General features: G+C 32.2%; 1 protein-coding gene across 3 annotated transcripts in view; it reads left to right on the top strand.

Annotated features, from left to right (window-relative positions):
• LOC132726132 (dopamine beta-hydroxylase-like) overlaps positions 1 to 19,602 on the top strand; it is a 58,473-nt gene that overhangs the window by 4,901 nt on the left and 33,970 nt on the right. The window contains exons 2-10 of one of the 3 annotated variants that reach the window (XM_060711402.1): positions 1,538 to 1,733; positions 2,297 to 2,429; positions 3,425 to 3,529; positions 4,068 to 4,262; positions 4,740 to 4,906; positions 5,754 to 5,997; positions 6,782 to 6,878; positions 8,694 to 8,860; positions 9,319 to 9,388. In XM_060711402.1, the coding sequence (XP_060567385.1) occupies positions 1,538 to 1,733; positions 2,297 to 2,429; positions 3,425 to 3,529; positions 4,068 to 4,262; positions 4,740 to 4,906; positions 5,754 to 5,997; positions 6,782 to 6,878; positions 8,694 to 8,860; positions 9,319 to 9,388 (1,374 nt within the window). The remainder of the gene's footprint in view (positions 1 to 1,537; positions 1,734 to 2,296; positions 2,430 to 3,424; positions 3,530 to 4,067; positions 4,263 to 4,739; positions 4,907 to 5,753; positions 5,998 to 6,781; positions 6,879 to 8,693; positions 8,861 to 9,318; positions 9,389 to 19,602) is intronic. The other 2 variants (XM_060711403.1, XM_060711404.1) reach the window with 2 other exon arrangements.

Below are 19,602 nucleotides of genomic sequence, written 5' to 3'. Positions count from 1 at the left end.
CTTGCTTTTGCTTACGTCTTCTTGTGTCCCTCACTTCTTCAATTGTACAACGGGGTTGTCTATGTCTTAGTTGTTACTCCATTTGCGTCAATTTTAAACGTTATCTTCTCATATTTAATAAGTAATTCATTCTTATTCAAGACTTGACAGAAGGGAAATGGGGAAGGGTTTTTATACAAACAAGTGCAATCATTGCAAATCATCACGGACGTTGCCGGAAGAGTTACGGATGTACTCAGGTACAATTCCCCGCTCCAACACTAACTATACTAATTATTATTTGATGTGACATTGAAAACCGGGGTCACGTGCTGTTCGACAGACATTTAGAACAAGGTTATTCTCTGCAAAGGGGCAACTGCTGTATGGTAAATAACAACAAAACGGCGTCGTATATATTATCAATCGAAATGCGTAGAAAATAAACCGAAAGAAAAGAAAAGCTAATTCGGGTTGTCTGATATCAGGAGATCATTTGAAGGTTTCTTAAAAGGAACTCTACCAGCAATTTCTGATCTGACAATACTTATATAATACCAGTTAAATAGTTTGTTTGGGATGGTTTATATTTTGTTAAAATGTATAATCCATGTTCTTCCAAATAAAAGTTTCACTCCTTTTGTGTTTTGTGATTATTATTATTAATATTATAAATATGTGTCAAGATTTGGAGGGTATACTCAAATTTAAGAGTTTTACTCAAAACACACTTAAATAATAACCGGTTCAATCTTTTCATTTTGAGTCATCCAATATGGGTCAAATATTTATAGTTCAAGTTATATATACCTATAATGTATCAGCATGAGTTAGACAATGAATTAATTGTTGTCACGAATTTACGGAATACCCTCAGGGTCATCACATGTGAATGTTTAACAGTTTTGATTTGTACGACGATGAAAATTGCCAAATTTCGAAACTACGATAAATAAATTAGTCTGGTTCACGTCGCACTATAAAATTTAGTACGTAGAGAATTGGGCGAGTAATCCAGACTATAAATAAATACGCCCCATTACGATACAATGATTATGAAAATGAAACGTTACGGCGGTAATAAAACGGCAGTTTAATTGCCTTTAACGACACACCTTTGCCTTAAAACGATGTTTTGACAGGACGTCACATATGCGTTGAACATATAGCGTCAAGCCGTGCTAAATGTTAATGTTACAGTATATGAAACAAAATAACGATTCCTTTTTTTGTATATAAGATATTCTCTTTTTGGCATCGATATAAGAAAATAATCGAAATTTGTATAATTGTTTTCCAAATCTTACAATAAATACAGTAAATAACCTCAATAAATTCATTAAAGAACCTAGGTTCATTCAATACCCTCTATGTAATGACGGTATTTTAACGTTTTATTTTGATATTGTTACACGTTGAGTTTTACCGTTAAAAGTGTTTCAGAATATCATAATCATTCCTAAGTGATGTTATTAATGGTGTTCCGTCTTTAACCATCACTTGATGACCATCGAGGTATGTTACATGTATAAAACCATTCAAAAATGTACTCTTACAGACTGAGGCTTTTTGCCGCGACATGCGTGCTGTATCAAGTACACAGCTACCCAAATTTTCGAGAAAGAATTCCAAATGGTTTCAACGTTACAAATCCATGCGACCCCGATGGAAACTGGCTGGGTGTTGGTCATGAAGCCATAGGCGGCGGAGGAAAAAGGAATTCTTTTGGACTAGATTTTGCAGGTCAAGGTTACGTAAGTATTTTTTTTATCTTTATTCTATTCATTTTTGTTCCTCGTTCAGAGAATTGTTTTGTTTCAGGGTTCTGGTTATAATGAATATATGCCGCGTGACATGAGTATCTTTACTGCAATAAAACATGCCATTGCATGCTATCCCAAACTTTATTATCATTATTATTATTATTTCATTACTATTTTATTATTATTATTATTATTATCATGTTCAAATTTCGGGATCGCAAATATGCTAATTACAAAGTGTAAAATCTAGGACCGCATGTGCGAATTGTTAATCGTAAAACATCGGCTATTTCCGTATGTTTCGGATAACAGGCGAAGCATAATAGCCAAGGCGATCAGATTGACGAAATTCATGAGCGTCTTGGACCGCATATGCGAATTAGTTTATCGTGGGGGGTCATTTGAAATCATTATCGCCTGAAAAATGAATAATCTAATAAATGAATTCATAAATAATCTAATAAATCAATTTGTTAAATGCTGATGAAATTGTTTGCAGGCTATTTTTATTTCCTTTGAACTTGTATCTTATTTTTTAAGTTTTGATTTTGCAGACATGGACAGACACATTATGTAGGAAAGATTCAGATGGCGATGGCAGAGCAAATGGGGAGGAGCTAGGAGATCCAAGCTGTGCTTGGGAACAAGGTTCAGTTCCTCAAAGAGGTTCTGATATATCCCATCCAGGTAAATGAATTATGAAAACAAAATGACCAGTGGAACTTTAATCATGTGACTTGAAACAGTTAATTGAACGTGTCCATGCGCTTGTTTTACACAGCAACAAACACCATGAACAATGGAGCGCGCTGTCTTTCTGGCAGATCTTGTTTGATTTTTTTTAAGTTCTATTTACAGTTAATGTAAACATTTAAAGTTTCTAATGGTTTTTTTTTTTTGGTTTTCTTTCAAATAACTCTAAGATCTAATTTCAACATTGCTTTTATATAACAATATGGTGCTGTCCGTTCAGCATCTTATGTTTATGTTATGTGCACATTGTGTGTCTGTGAACCATAAATCTACCATTGTGTATCTGTGAACCTTAAATCTACCATGTGTGTACCTGTGAACCTTAAATCTACCATTGTGTATCTGTAAACCTTAAATCTATCATTGTGTATCTGTGAATCTTAAATTAACCATTGTGTACCTGTGAACCTTAAACTTACCATTGTATATCTGTGAACCTTAAATCTACAATGTGTATCTGTGAACCTTGAATCTACTATTGTGTATCTATGAACCTTGAATCTACCACTGTGTATATTTCAACCTTTTTTCTACCATTTTGTATCTGTGAACCTTAAATCTACCATTCTGCATCTTATGTTTATGTTATGTGAACATTGTGTATCTGTGAACCTTGACTATACAATTGTGTACCTGTGAACCTTGAATCTACCATTGTGTATCTGTGAACCTTAAGTTTGTGGTACTTCGAGTATATGTTAAGATACCAACAAATTATATCATTTTCAAACTCTGGTATCTGTGAATTTGTTGATACAGAGGATTCTTGGGCAATAACTCCTTCCTGTCCAATAACAATTGTAACAATCTCGGACAACTCCGTATTATTGAAGTTGTCCGATGTGTTCCGAATAGTCCTATAATCAAATCGTTTTTATGTGAATATAATGTTGTTTTTTTTTAAAATATGATTTCTTCTCCGTCGGCAGGTATCTGTGAGCCTGTTGGGAGTGAACAATGCAAGGGTAAAAACACCTTCCTAGAAACGTGTTCGGATATGGTCTTTAAATGTGATGGGATCGACAATGACGCTGGTGAGTGCATCTTTAACTTCCACAAGCTCCTCTTGACATATTAAGTGTAAATACTTAAAAAAAGTGTTGGAGCACCACGTTAAATTCCGTTTCCCGATATATACAGGATTGGGCTCTCAAATTATTTTATGCTAAAATTTCGCATTTTTACCGTCGATATGCACTTTAAGACGGCTAATTCATCTTTTAACTCCGATTTATATACAAAAAATGAATGAAAACTAGAAAAATTGGAGAAAAATGCGATATTTCTCTTCTTTGTGATCATGATTTCTGCAACCGTTTAGAGGTACTGCTCCAACACTGTACATAGTGAGTTAAATCCTCACTTTTTAATGATATAATGTTATCTTTATATAATACTTGCTTTTAAATAATCATCCTCCAATAATAAATTTGAAAAGTCCAGGTGCGCTAAAAATTTCAATAGTTTTTTCTTCTCCAAAATCCCATAAACTTCACTATTTGTGTTCCCTGTTCTGTTAAACAGAGGCATTTTAAAAAGTATTTCACGAGTTCTTTATTTATTCATTTTCAGATAGTTTCTCTGTCGATGTCCTTCTCTCAAGTTCCCCAGTTCCCGCCAAAGAGACAACTTATATGTGTCAAGCAATTGACCTGAAGGATGTTGGGGTCAATATGGAAATAGACTACCATCTGGTCGCTACGAAAGGCTACGTTGACACCTTGGAACTTTTACATCACGTGGTGATTTACGGATGCAGTGACGATGGTAAGTCACGTGATCTTCTTTCAAAGTGGTATATTACATGTACTTTTATCACATATTATGGATAAGTGCCACTAAGTGGTATAACAAATTGCCACATGAAATGATAGTAATAAGCCACATTGTCAGTAATTTTATTGCTGTGTTTACCAACGAAGCTGTGTACGACTTAAAATAAGAATTCGGATAAAAATCTCCATGTAAAAAATACTGATCTGCAGAGCAAGGATCATTGCTGTATTTCTTCCTACTCAATAATCTTATAACTTGAAAGTCTAATATTCCCTTTATCAACAGATTTTACGTTTTCACTACACTGTGATACTCCAACTGTCTCCCCAGGCTACATACACACCGCATGCACGCACGAACGAGCACAAACACGGTCTAAGGCGCCCAGATAAGCATTGCATCTTTGACAGATGATCCGACCTGAAATACTACATGAAAAGGTTTTACTATACATTGTTTTTCTTTCAGCAAATATTGAAGAAAAGCAACGGTCACCCACGGAATGTTTCATGAATAGAATCGACGGCTGTGAGAACCTGATAGGAATCTGGTCTGTCGGATTAACTGGTTTCTGTTACCAAGAGGATGCAGGCTTTAGGGTTGGCAAAAATGGCTTCAAGACGGTTGTTTTAGAGGTAAACATCATAGAGTAATCAATGGCTGTGGTCAATGGCCGAATCGTCAAAGATCATTATTGTCCATAAATAGAATAGAAACCTTTGTTGAGTACCATTTAATGTAAAACATCCTTGTGTTGTCTCGGCGTTTGAACTACAGGACCTGGAGAACTAAAGAATATGGCGGTTCCTTTTAGGATTAATTGGCATTGACTGGGAATTACTAAGATATTGTTAATAATGTATGCGTCTCAGTTGAATTTTATAACATTTCAGACTGTTGTCAACGAAAGGCCTAAATTACATTGAATATTGTTCAGGGTATTTCTACGGAAGCGCATTAGTAAAATAACTTCTTGATTAATAAATACTCGTATTTCTTGCACATTTGTTGCCCCGTTTAGATTAAAAAAATCCTGCTGGTTCAGCTTTCTGTTAAGGACCATTGCACAAAAACTTTTAATTGCACAAAACGTTATTAAGTTAAGAACCTATATCAAACGGACAGCGATCACCGCTATTGATTTTGGTACAATTGTGTACTGTATTACTAAAGACTAAAAGGCTACTTTACGACTTCATACAAAGATACACATTTTAACCTTGGAGCTTGAAGTGGAGCGCACCTGACTTACAGAAAGCTCTTCTTTCAGCCTGTCGATCCATGATTATACGTAAAAACGTTTCAGTGTGAGACAACTTATTTAAAGCGTGTGTCCAATCGGAACTCGTCTGCTATTATTCATAATCCAATGTCTGACGGAAAGGGACGAGAATATGAGATTGGCGTGCGTTCTAATAATAAAGGGAAGTAATACCCGCTAAGCTGAAAGCATTCTTGAGTGTATGTTTATCTATATTTCAGCTACACTGGAATAACGTAGAGGAGAAGAGCATGTTCGTTGACAGCTCAGGAATAACACTTTTCCTCACACCAAATTTAAGGTCTAACGATGCCGGTATGCTTATGATTGGACAACTGGAGCTGAATATACCGCCATACACGGCCCGTCACACCGAGAAGGGCACGTGTAGCTCTAAATGCACGGAAAGGTTTATGTCAGGCAATATCAATATCGTCGGAGCTATGAATCATATGCATGGGCTAGGTAAATGTATAATCCTTTTTATTCATCGCATGTATAGTAAAAACATAAATGGAATTAAAGTAAAATCCCTTCTTAAGACCGCCACTGAATACAGACCATCCGCAATTAAAAGGTAAATTAAAAACAAAACCTGAACATTTCTGTCCTTTATGTCATAAAACATATAAGCTTTGATAATAATATCCAAAAATGAGACCATCACGCAATTAGAAGCACTTTTATCCTGTTCCGTTGATGGTCCTAATAGAACGTTCTTACTGTAGAATAATTTAAAATATTTAAGTTTAATTGAACCACTTTTTTTAACTTGTAGTAATAACTTTCATGTACAATTACCGGTATCATATGTGGAAATGTGACACTAGTCGGGCTCGAGCAAAGAGGCGAACGCCTTATTTATCTGGACATCGTTCCCTTTTATTATCTTTTTTATCTCAAGCTGGTAATCTATGACAACCTGCAGACATTCAGTTTCGATATTTTTACGGGCTAATACTTTAGATTGCTGTAAACGAAATATGGATCCATGTGCAAGACAAAGTTTTTTCGAAACTATTCTTTCCATAACAAAAAAAATAACATATAAATACTTCAGGAAAAAAAATTGACAGAATTAAACCAGATGCACATTGTGCAGATATGTTTCCGTTATAGTAAAGCCTGGTTGAGGGGATGTTGGCAGTCAGTGGCAGGCAGTCCTGACAACTTCTCGAGCCGCCCCTCCTTAGTATTTCTAGGCCACCACATTTTTAAAGAAAATAATGCAGTATTTTCCTGTTTATAGGTGATGCGGTCACTTCAAACATGGTGTCTGGAGACGGAAAAATTACTATTATCTCACATGAGGAAACCTACGACTATAATTCACCAAAGTTTGTCGTGTAAGTATTATTTCTTTCGCTTCTTTAATGTTCATAATTTTTTCATTTGATTATTGATGTTGTTTTTATTCGTATTAATGATCATTTTAAACTTTTAAATTGATTTTTAAAAAAATGAAGCTGCTTTATATCGACAAATAAGCAGAATGAAAACTTTTTCATACAATATATTTAAACTTTGCAATAGTTTGCAAGGTAAATATAATCATTTAATAGGGTTCCTCGATCTCGAAATGAGTTTTTTTTAGTTTGAATTTTAATCGCTTAATATTAGTGTGCAGGTGTTTTGTAGTACGAGTATATAATTATGAAGCGTTAGGTTTAATAGTACATGTATTAGTATATTATGTGATATGTGTGAAATAACTCTGAAACATATAGAGGATATTTGTTTGTTTGTGTGTAAGATGAAATTTTATTTCATCGAGTGGGCTTTAAAAACAGTATTCTCACGAGTGGCGTAGCCACGAGTGAGAATACTGTTTTTAAAGTTCACGAGATGAAATAAAATTACATCTTACACAACAAACAAACAAATTTTCTTTTTATTTTATGCTAAAAAACAAGTTTAAACGAAATTTCCATAATATTAACATAAATATTAAAATCTGTTTCCCCATTGAGAGCCCCATTTCGTGAGAATTTCTCATTAAAAACAAGAAGTCTTGGGCCAAAAAATAAGTCCGACAATCAACATTAAATGACAGTGATATTATTTATTTTGTTTAAAAAATATGAATGATCGCTTGTTTTGATAATAAAAACAAACAATTCGTGTAGGAGAAAATTCCAACCATCCATCCATATTTCTGTTACCTACTGCGAATTTATATTAGACCTGGCTTTGTTAAATGTAAGCGGCAGCCATTTTTTAAAGTTGTGTATTTCACGGGAGGAAAATAATTTGTGTTTGATTCAGAGGGATATCATTTGGAATTGTTAGTCATACACCTTTTTAAAAGAAAGAAAACATATTTGAGGATTGAAACAGACAAAAATTAAGTGTTGACAGATGTGAAAACATGAAAAAAAGCAGCTATGAAAATGGAAGACTTGGAACTTGCTCGGAACGCTGGGTTGGTTTACTTGTTCTACGAGCTGTAGCTGTCATTGCTTTTCAATTTTTCATAAAGCATACGGCAGTTATTACTCGTAGGATACTTTAATATGCCCAAATGTCATCAAGAGCAGTTTGCATGTGGAAGGAATGTATTTTTCAGACTGTAAAAATGAAACAAAAAATTTAGAGACGAAATTTGGTGATTGGAATTTGAATGAATAGAAGTAAGTTTTCTTCTTTTTATTACTTTTGACGTTTAAGGTATTTATCAATTTCAGCTTTCCTTTTTCTTTAAACAGCCTGACATTGTCAGAATTGTCAGCAAAAATAAAATTGAGGTACCACATGGGGAAAATCTTAAAAAGTAGTTTCGTCTTTGAAAAAAGTGAAATTATATTTTGATAATTTTCACTGTGAAATTACCAAATATAATTTTCACGGATAAATCAGTAATCCACTGAAAAGCATAAAATAAAGGCATTTTATGTCAAAAATCTCTTTGGATGGTACTTCATCAACAGAAAATTTAAAACTTAGAAGTGAACGTTGAATTCTTCATTAACCGGCACTGGGAGGGGAGCGTGGACGATAGCTTGGACTTTCCAGTATTGTCAAAAGACAGACTCAATCAAACCGAGCTTGTAACATTTTCAATTTTGCCGTTGTAGGCGTTCTTTCGGGTTTCCTTTTTTCCTCTATTTTTCCGATGTAAGAAGTGGACAATACAATGTATATTTTATTTTCTACATTTTTAGTTTCCAGGACCCATTGGTGATGGAACCAGGTTATAGCCTCGAAGTAAAATGTCATTATGATTCATCATCGAGAGAGGAGACAACTCGCTACGGGGAGGCTACTTCTGAAGAGATGTGTTTCACCTTCATCATGTATTACCCGGCGAACAACTGGGAGCAGGGAGAGGGTAAATCTTAACCTTTTATCAGGACTTAGCTTTTGTTTTGTGTAGAGGTTTTTCCGGTCTTGAGTTTGTGTAACGACTTCGGTAGAATGTCAAAATACTCATAATGAGCATTACAATTAATGGTGATTTAACATATAGGAAAGTATCCCGAAACCACTCTCGTCAGTGAGCTACCTTTTCATTGACAGGGTTTCTGTGACATACATGTTACAATTGTTTTTTTTTTCAGACGTGATCAAGTATTTTAGATAAAATCTATTATAATGCTCTTTTTAACATTTTATAAATGTATCAAATTATAGAAGTTTTCATTATAGAGGTGGAAATATAATTTCTCATTTAAACAAAATGTCGGTCCTTTAAATTGGAAAGAAAAGCTACAGAATGAGGTCAAAACAAAGGCCATTTTTATTGTAAAATAGATTTTCATTTCATATGGCATTGACTATCTTTTACAGATTGCATTTCACACGGGGAAATCGACGCATGCGAAGACGATTGCGATTATAAATCTTTGGTGAACCAGTCGTAAGTATTTCGCCAGGCGTAACCTCGTAATTTTCATGTTTTTCTAGTCCAAATTATCATCCATAAGTATCATCTAATATTATCATACCATTCATATGTTAGCGTTTAACTTTTTATGTCCGGAAATGATGGGCTTATAGACACGTTGCATGTTATTGCTATGAAATCTGTAAATAGTAACACATTGCTGATAGTTTAGTTTATACAAATTTATTTTAGTTCGATTGTGCTGGAACCAACCAGTACTAAGCAATGAATATAAAGTCTCTTGCTCAAGGAACAACGGCTTGCCCCTGACAGGCTTTGAACCCACGTGGTCAGCAATCCTTAGATTACTAACCCGACGCGTTAACCACACGGCCACGCCGTCATTACATTAAATTGCTGATATAACTTACAGGTAAATAACTTTGGATGGTTGGCAAAAAAACAACTTATTTTTCATGAAATTGCTCAATATCATTAGAAACGTCTGTAAACTCATATTTTGCACATTGAAAAATACATTTTCAAAACTGTTTCATATTTTCTAGGTAAAAGTTGGTGCTAGAAAACTATTGAAACAACAGTTGAAAATAGCCGAGTTTTCTTTTGAAAAAAATGAAATAAAATTAAATAATTTAATGCTTATATTGCGAAAATATGAATATTAAGAACTTTCAAATGATAAAAGAACGTGAAAACTTCTAACCCCAAATATAAAAGTTATAAGAATTAAGAACAACGCTGCTTTATAATGCATATAAATATTGGCAGTCTCTATACCAACTTCCGCTTTTCATCTCGATATCCCCGAAACAGATAACGGACAGTAGTAACAAGAGTCGTCACAGGAGACAGCAAAGCTCGACTAATTAAATACTGGACGCAGTTAGGAAGACAAAACTATTAAAGAAAAATCAATTATGTATAATTATGTATTAAGTTACATTGTTTAGTAAAACATAACATTGTTAACTTAAATTCCCAGATAAATGGGAATAATTCTGGAAATAGTCACTCTAGAGTTATGAACCTTGTCACACAACATGTGTGTAATGATAAGAAATATATATTTGAAGTTTGAAGTAAATACCTTAAAAGTAAAGAAGTTATAATATTTCTTAAAGACAATCCTAAGTTCAAAGAGAGATAAATCTGTAAATATTGCTTCAAGAGTTATGAACCTTGTCACATAAAATTTGATGATAAGGAATAAGTATGAAGTTTGAGGTTGATACCTCTTAAACTAAATAAGTTATAGTAAAAAATGACATTTTTCAAGGGAAAAAAAATCTAAGTTTATGGGGAGATAATTCTTGCAATTTTGGTGCTAGAGTTATGAACCTTGTCACATAACATGTGATTAATGATAAGGTACATATGTTTGAAATATGAAATTGATATCTTAAGAAATAAATAAGTAACAGTAAAAAAGTCATTTTTTAAGGAAAATTCTTAGTTCAAGGGGAGATAAATCTGAAAATATTGTTGCTAGAGTTATGAACCTTGTCACATAAGATGTGGTTGGTGATAAGGTACATAATTAAATATGAAGTATGAAGTTGGTCCCTTAAGATAAAAAGAAGAAATAGTAAAAAAAAATTTTTTTTAGGAAAATTCTAAGTTCAAGGGGAGATAAATCTGAAAATATTTGTGCTAGAGTTATGAACTTTGTCACATAAGATGTGGTTGATGATAATAAACATATATTTGAAGTATGAAGTTTATCCCTTAAGAAATAAAGAAGTTACAGTAAAAACAGTATTTTTGTAGGAAAATTCTAAGTTCAAGGGGAGATAAATCTAAAAATATTGGTGCTAGAGTTATGAACCGTGTCACATAAGATGTGGTTGTTGATAAGGAAACATATATTTGAAGCTTTTAGTTCAGAAATGACTAAGTTATAGTGAAAAATATTTTACTGCACCAAAACTTTAATCTGAAATCTGGATGCGGACATATAAAAACCTCCTTTTTTACTGTCTCAGTAAAAGCATTGATAAATTCTTATATAAAAAATCAAATAACAGTGAAATTATATCTTTATTTTGATCATTTCACTGCGAAATTTTATTTCTTACTTATATGGTCGAATGATTAGCGTATAATTATGTATTATTATATAATTTCTCCTTAAAAAACACGCAAATACGCTTTTGACGGATAGAAATTTCCGTATTATGTTAGTGACAAATACGATACAATATATGGAAGTGTCGGGCTATTTTTGACGTTGGTTCCGATCTAAGCTTTGTATAACGTTGCATTTGGAAACGGAAACCCAATTTATTAAAGGCGTGGCCGATCTTGCAAGAATAACGTATTCATCCGTCAGTCATGAATTTAAACTACATTTCATTTTATGAATAAAACGAACAGGTATATATCGCAACGAAGGAAAATTGATATCAATTTTCCGCCGCTGCTCGTAGCAAAATACAAAGCCTCAGAAAGCTTTTACAACATAATATTCCGTAAATATTGTAAATCCGATATTTTTCGCCATGTTTTAATAAATGTTAATCGTAAATAAATGGAACAGTCCGCTGTAACAAGAAAAATGAACTCGGAACAGAGACATAGCTGAGAAGTATAAATCAGATTTTGCTTACTTTTCGCTAGAATAGAACAAAGATGGAGAAAAATAACAGAACTATTTTTAATTTGACCATCGTTGAACGTCAAGATGACGTCAGAGTTAATATTTTGTCATATTCTTATTCGCCGGAAATTTGAATATTGTCCCCATTTTTATTGTCCCTGTATCTAAATAATTTTAGCTTATTTAATACGAATGGGTACTTGGTTGCGCACTTTTAACGGTCAAAGACGTCCCCTTAGCAGACGTTACAGTTCGCCAAAGTTTGTCTGTCAATGAAATCGCTCTATTTTGTTTAAATTTTTCCGAAGCATTTACCATACAGTGCTGTAACTCAACTGTATGTATAAAATTTATACGTTAAATGAGCCGATTTAATGTACTCCGCCTATTTACATAATGCGCATGCATGCTTATTATTTTGTAATGCTTCTCGTATGTTTAAACACGTGCTTAAAGTAGCTGTTTTATGGCTATGGTGATAGAAAAGGTGTCGTGTTTAAAACTTTCGGATTTTAACGTTCTTTTATGGAGGAATGGCGGGGAAATTGGCCAGAAGGATTAAAAAAAAAAACATTACCTGTCATCTTTTTAATATACATTTACAATAAATCCAACAGTCAAGAACGTTTTAAAACAAAATCCATACACACAAACTGATTGATACATCAGTCATTGTACACCACTGAATTTTTTTTATATGACCAAAACAAATCTTTTACATAAATGCAGTGGTTTTCTGACATTAAATTTGCCAACGTTGATAAAATCATTTAATATCCTTGCAACAGCAAAAAAAAAGGATAGTTTACAAATTTATTAAAATATTGGCACAATCTGCAGCCATATGTCATAATTGTAATAAATAATAATTTAATAATAAAAAAATTTTAAAAATTAAATTTCAGAAAAAATTAGTTGGTGTTCCTATATAAAAACAAATTTTAAATTTTAAAGTTGTTTTGGGGTTTTGCATACACTTCTCCATGCGACATAGCATTTTAATAACTGCTTTACAAATACATACATGTATGTACATGAGGATGCGACAAAAATTATTTTTTCTTAACTTTATCAATTCTCCTAAAAGTATACATTTAATTTTTTCCCTTTTTTATTGTTTAAACTGGGTTTTTATAGGGTAAAAATTTTATGCCCCGTTTTCCCCGGAAAGGGGGTTTCATGTGGTTTGTTATGGGAAAGGGGGTTTTTTTTTAAATTCAAGGGTTTTTTTTTAACCATTTAAACCCTTTTTCCCCTCTTGGCCCAAAAACGTGCTAAAAGGGTTTTAAATGAATAAAAATTTCTGGTTTTGGTTTTTTAAAACCGAAATTTGTGTTTACCTTTTGTTTAATTTAAAAAGTTTAAGACCTTATTTAATGGCCTCCCAAATTTACAAAAATGCCCCAAATTTTGGAAACTAGGGGGGCAAAATTTTTTAAGTGGGATTGTTTAAAAAAAATTTTTGGGAAAAAAGGTTTTGGGGTTTATTTTTTAGTGAAAAATTTTTGTCAAAACTCTGTTTTTTTTTCCTTTAACCTTTAAAACCTTTTTTGGCAATCCCTTAAATTTTAAAGAAATTTTAAAAGGATTTTTTTAATTAATTGTCAAGGTTTTTGGGAAAAATTTGTATACTTAAAAATTTTTTAAAAATAAAACCCAAAATTTCCCCGGGACGGGGTTTTCTTTAACTCACAAAATCGGGCCCCAAAACCCCGGGTAACGTCCCATTTTGGATCGGAAAAAGGTTTTTTTGCAAATTTTAGGTTTAAAGGTTAGGTTTGGTAAAAATTTTAAGGGGAAGGGGGGCTTCCGGACAATTTTTAAACCCCCGCAAAAATAAATTGAAATGAAATTGTTTAACAAAAACCTAGTTTCATTTTAAAACCCCCAAAAACCGATTGGGAAGGAAACCCCGGTGGAAAAGGGTTGACCCGTGGAATTGTTTGGGAAGGGTTAATCGACGCCCGTTTTAAGTTTTTCGGAAGGAAGGCCGGTTTTGGGGTTTTTAAATTCTTTGGGAAATTTTTTTTAAAGAATTCTTTTTGGAATTTTAATTTTGGACGACCCGGAACAAAAATTTATCATGGAGTACTTTAGGTTTTCTTTTTAAAAACCAGGTGGAATGGAAATCCAAAAAGGGGCCGTTTTTAACAATTTTTCCCCTTTTTTGGGGTTGGGGGGCCCAAAAAGATATTTGCCCCTTATTTTTAAAAATTTTCCAATTTTAAACCCTAATTAAAAAAAACCCATACAAAAACGTTGAAAAATAGTTTTGATTTTTTTAAACCACAAAAATTTTTTTAAAATTGCGGTTTTTTAATTTTTTGGTAATTTAAAAAATTCATTTTTTTTCTCCCTCACGGAGAAAATTTGGCGCCTTTAAAAAGGTTTAAATTTTTTTCCTCTTCTGTCTGTTCCTTTAAAAAATTTTTATTTAAAAAATTTTTTTTTGAAATTTTCCAAACACATTTAAAATTATAAAAAATTACTTTAAAATAAAAAATTTAAATTTGTTTAAAAGTTTGTAAACTTTTTTTTGAAAAAATTTCTCTTTTGTCTTTTTCCGTTTTTGTTTGTGTGTTTGTCGGGGGTGTTCTTTTAATTACGGGGTTGGAAATTTCAAAAAACCCCTTTTGGATAGTCGCCAAAGTTTTTTCCCAATTTTTAAAGCTTTTTTGGTTTAAAAAAATTTTTTGGGGTTGGCCTAAATAATTTTAAAATTTTTTAATTTTTTTGGGCCCGGGAATTACTTAAACCTCTTTTATAAAAAACTTAAAGGCAATTTAAAAACTTTTGGTTAAATTTTTTAGCTAAAAATTTAATTCAAACCTTTTTTTTTCCTTAAATAATTTTTTGGCGGATCCCTTTTGAAAAAAAAGGGTTTTTTTTTTGAAGTTTCAAAAGTTTTTAACAAAAATTTTAAAAAAAAATGGAAAAGCAAGGTACCCCAAATTTTCGGACTTTCCCAAAAAAGAAACCCAATTTTAGTTAAAAAAAAATTTTTTTTAAAAATTTTTAAAAGGTTAGTTTTTTAAAAATTTTTTAAGGCCCCTTTTTAAAATTTAAATTTTTAAAGTTTTAAAAAAAACCCCTTTCTTTTAAACCCCAACAATGAAAAGGGGTTTCAACTTTTTTAAGGGGTTGATCGAGCTTCAAATTTTGGGCCTTTTTTTTCAGGGTTTTTCCCCGGTTTTGAAATTTTTTTTGGGCCGGACCCTTTTGGAAAAAAATGTTTTTTTTTTTGGGTTTGCCCAAACCCAAAAGCTTGGTCCGGACATCCCTTTTCTTTGGGGGCCCTTTTAACCTTGCCATAAATTTTTCTCTTACGACAGTGGCGCAGTTTGTGAAAAAAAAAACGGTTTTCTATTAACAATTTATGGTGTCCGAGTAAAAGAATGTCGCCATATGTGATAATTATAAATCAATAACATAATTAATAAAATATTTCAAAAGAAAGAATGAGGTGTATATTCCAAATTTTTAATGATTTAAGTTTGCCCGAATGTTATGTGATTTTAGCGTCGGAAATTATGTTGATTTATTAAGTGCCACCTTTTCACAACAGATAAGATTAAATATATCAAAATCTTTTTTTAATTTAAATTTGCAAATTTTTGTTATGCGGAAAGGGATTTGTTGTTTTAGTTATTTTTTACTTTAACATTTTCCCATAACCAAAACCCGTTTTTTAAAACCACTTTGACGACTTTACTTAAAAATTCATTGTATTTTTTTTTCTTATATAAAAGGATTTTTTTTTTTCCCAAAAAAGCAAAAATTTGATCCATGGCTTCCCTGTAATTATTCATCAAATTATTTACCCCCTTTCCCCTTTTTTAACATTTAAAAAAAACGCTTTTAACCCTTTAAAAAAAAAATTTTTTGGGCCAAAACCATTCGCCATTTTGGGTTTTTGGGTGGAAGTTTTAAAAATATGTACTTAGGGAAAAAAAGGGGGACAGCTGGGTCATAATTAGTGGGGCGCGGGACTTTGTTTTGGCTGATTTTTTGGTTTCTGAAATGTTTTCCCCATAGGTAAAACAGTTACCCCAGTAGGCTATGATAACAATTGTTGAGCAAAAGTTAGTGTACTGTTAAGTGTTATAAAACGAACCTTGCACATAAAAATCATGCTTAGCTATTTTCTTTTGTAATAAACTATTCTTGTTCCTTTTAAACGTTGTTGTCTTTTAACGTAATCAATTTAAAATCATAACGGTATATGTAGTACAGCAAATTAGGTTGGTCTTTGCTTAGTTAAAGTGCACACATATATTACGGAATGCATTTATCATCATAGGATATTGCGTCGTTTGAGTTCAAGTTGCAACACTACAAAATATCCTGGACGATAGTTAATAAGTGTGTTTGATCATTTTAAAATATAGTTTATTTTGTTATTTTCTGATCACAGATCAGGAATTACAATGCTGACATTCAATATCTGGAACAGCGCTTAACAGCGAAAGATACAACACAAAATAGTTCTAAAAACAGCTTAAAACTACTAGCGATGTAAAATATTTTATTAACACCTGGTTTTTGTCATGTCTCGGCAGGCGAAACACCTAAGCGGATAACTAACAAGGTAACAAACCAGATATTTGCCAATTTATATAAAAGTTACTGACTTTCTGATCTGCCGTGTGAGATAAATTACCATTACACTCAATGTCCAGAATCAATTGTCATGGCAATATTACGTCTCGACCGAGGATCGAGCCGTCGTTCACAATAGGTTACTAATTGAGCTTAGCAGGCGGAATACAATAATATTATTAAACAAGAGAAGTTAATACCTATTTCATCATTATTATTATTATCATCATTATTATTATTATCATCATGATCATCATCTTCATAATCTTCATCATCATTATTATTATTATTATTATTATGTTTATTATTTCTATTATTATTATTATTATTGTTATTATTATTATTATTATTATTATTATTATTATTATTATTATTATTAATTATAGTGGTTATTTACAGTGAATACGACACTCTCTCGAAAGCTACTCAATAGAACCCGGAAAACTTTTTAGTACACGGCAATACTAACAAACTCACATTTTCTGGGGGGGGGGGGTGTTGTTGTTTTTTTGTTTGTTGTTTTTTTTTGTTTTTTTGTTGTTTTTGTTGTTTTTTTCTTCATAAAATATGCAAAGTAGTATATTTTTCTACACACGAAAGCAGTTTCTTCAAAATCATATATTTTGCGTATCGTGCATATATCTTAATGACGTCATCAAAGACATACCAGGCGCCGAAGCTGCACTTCAAGCTACTCAAAATATGAAACAAAAAATATGATAAGAGAGAGAAAGCGCCGTCACTGAACAATTCCCAGCCACACAAGAAAATTTTAATACACCCACACCCAGCATGGCATAAAATATATTTTTTAAGATTCTGTATGTTGTAATTAATGTTGTAACCACACTTAGTGAAATATTATTTATGTATATAATTATGCTTCTAAACCAATTTTTCAAACATCGAAGAATATGTAAAATATGTAGAGCTAATATTTATCAACATTATATGTAATCATTAAAATATATGCATTCATTTCTTATTGAAATATTTGACTTAGCGTTTATAGAAAATAAATTTCTAATTACCTCCGATTATATACATGAAAATGTAAAAAATTTTTTTTTTTAAAACCCAAAAAAAAAATTTTTTTTGGGGGCCGGGCTTTTTTTTTGGGGGGGAACTTTTAACCCCCCAATTTTTTTTTTGGGGGAAATTTATTTTATTCCTTTTTTTTTTTTCATTTTTTGAGCAAATTTTATTTATTTTTGATATATTAAAAAATGGGATCTTTAAAGTAAAATGTATTTAAGGAAATAAATCATATTTATTATATACTTAGAAAATGAAATATTATTAAAATGCGTATTTTCACTGTATTTTTTTTCACTGCAGTGATACATATTTTCCGTATTTTCCCCGGTATCTTGCCAGACTACTTTCTTCCAAATTCAGCCAATACACAAAATTGAAAGGATATCCCTCATATGCATAAGGTGAAAAAAGGAGAAAAAGTATATAATTAACAGAAACTTTAAATTCTTTCTATAATTTTCATCTTGTTGTATGAAAATTATCATATTTCACTCGTGGCTACTGCCACTCGTTAATTATTTATTTTCATATAACTCGATGAAAATAAATCCTGTGTTTATAGAAGAAACTAAATATTCTTTATATGTTTATCACTGATGCAACAGTGTAACTCTAATTTAAGCGCACATTAAGGCAAAGTAAGTGACGTCGTGTCAAAATATATGCACGACCGTGCCATACCATTTTTACAGCGTCGCAAAAACGGCAAAGGCATGTGATAAAAAAAAAGTTAAAGCACTTAATAAAGTACATGTATACATAAGCAACATGCGTAGTTTGCTAAAAAGAACAGATAGAGTAACTTACCCTTTAAAATTTGCTTGCTGCAATGCAGGTAATTGTTGAAGAAACCCCTTGATGAAATCAATAGAGTATACGAATGTTTTGATGTTCGTTACTGTTCAATAATTACTTGTAAATTCGAATGAATTTGAGCATTTAACACATCACCTTTCCTCATCGAATTCCCCTATTTTTTAAATCTTCAAATCAATTAAAAGTGTTTCACAGTATGTAAACACTGTAGTGACTGTACCGGCCCTTTCTTGCGAGCCTACACAGTTCAGTGTGTATTGTAAAATCGACCTGACACTCTTGCATTTGACCCTGTACTCGGTATATTCCGTATCATTTGACCCTGTAGTCGGTATATTCCGTATCATTTGACCCTGTAGTCGGTATATTCCGTATCATTTGACCCTGTAATCGGTATATTCCGTATCATTTGACCCTGTAGTCGGTATATACCGTATCATTTGACCCTGTAGTCGGTATATTCCGTATGAATGTAAATATCCAATTGTTAAAATGGTGTAAAAAGAGTTTTTTACTTGAAAAATGTAGACGTAGACTAGTAGGTTCGAATATTATTTCAGAGATTTATTTTTTATTTTTATTTTGTAATTGACATTCTCTTTTAACTATTGATTACCTTTTAATTGAGTGTACTATCTATGTAGAATTTTTAATAACTGCCTTTAAAGCATGTATAAGTGTATACGATTGCAAAATGTCACAAAAAGAACCGTTAAAAGATACTGTTATGAAATAAAAGACATAATGGTGCATAAAACATCCTTTAGACAAGTTGTCACTATGACCTAATGACCTATAAAATTCATAAGAGTATATAATTGTTTACTGGCCATTGGGAATTTCCCGCCCCAATCAAGTTGATATTCTACATGTTCTAAGATTACTCCTTCTTAAATTCCTGATCGGACAGGACTTTTCTACAAAGGATCACTGTGACCTTGACTTATGACAATGATCTTATATCAATTGACATAACGCCGCCTGTCAATCAAGCTGGCAGGGGTCTTACAGATAAGCCAGTCGGCGATCGTTATCAGTTTCACGCTAAGATGTCTGCAAAATTCGCCATTTTCCTTAGACAAGCTATTTGTATAAGACAATGGTGCAGCAGTATTTATATTGAATTTTGTCAATTTAAAGCTATTAAATCGGTTTATCAAAGTTACCAACTATCCTG

The sequence above is a fragment of the Ruditapes philippinarum genome, unplaced genomic scaffold (assembly GCF_026571515.1).
Source record: "Ruditapes philippinarum isolate M1 unplaced genomic scaffold, ASM2657151v2 ctg1824_1_1_1_1, whole genome shotgun sequence".
NCBI lineage: Eukaryota > Metazoa > Mollusca > Bivalvia > Venerida > Veneridae > Ruditapes > Ruditapes philippinarum.
This window is presented reverse-complemented; position numbering and strand designations above follow the sequence as displayed.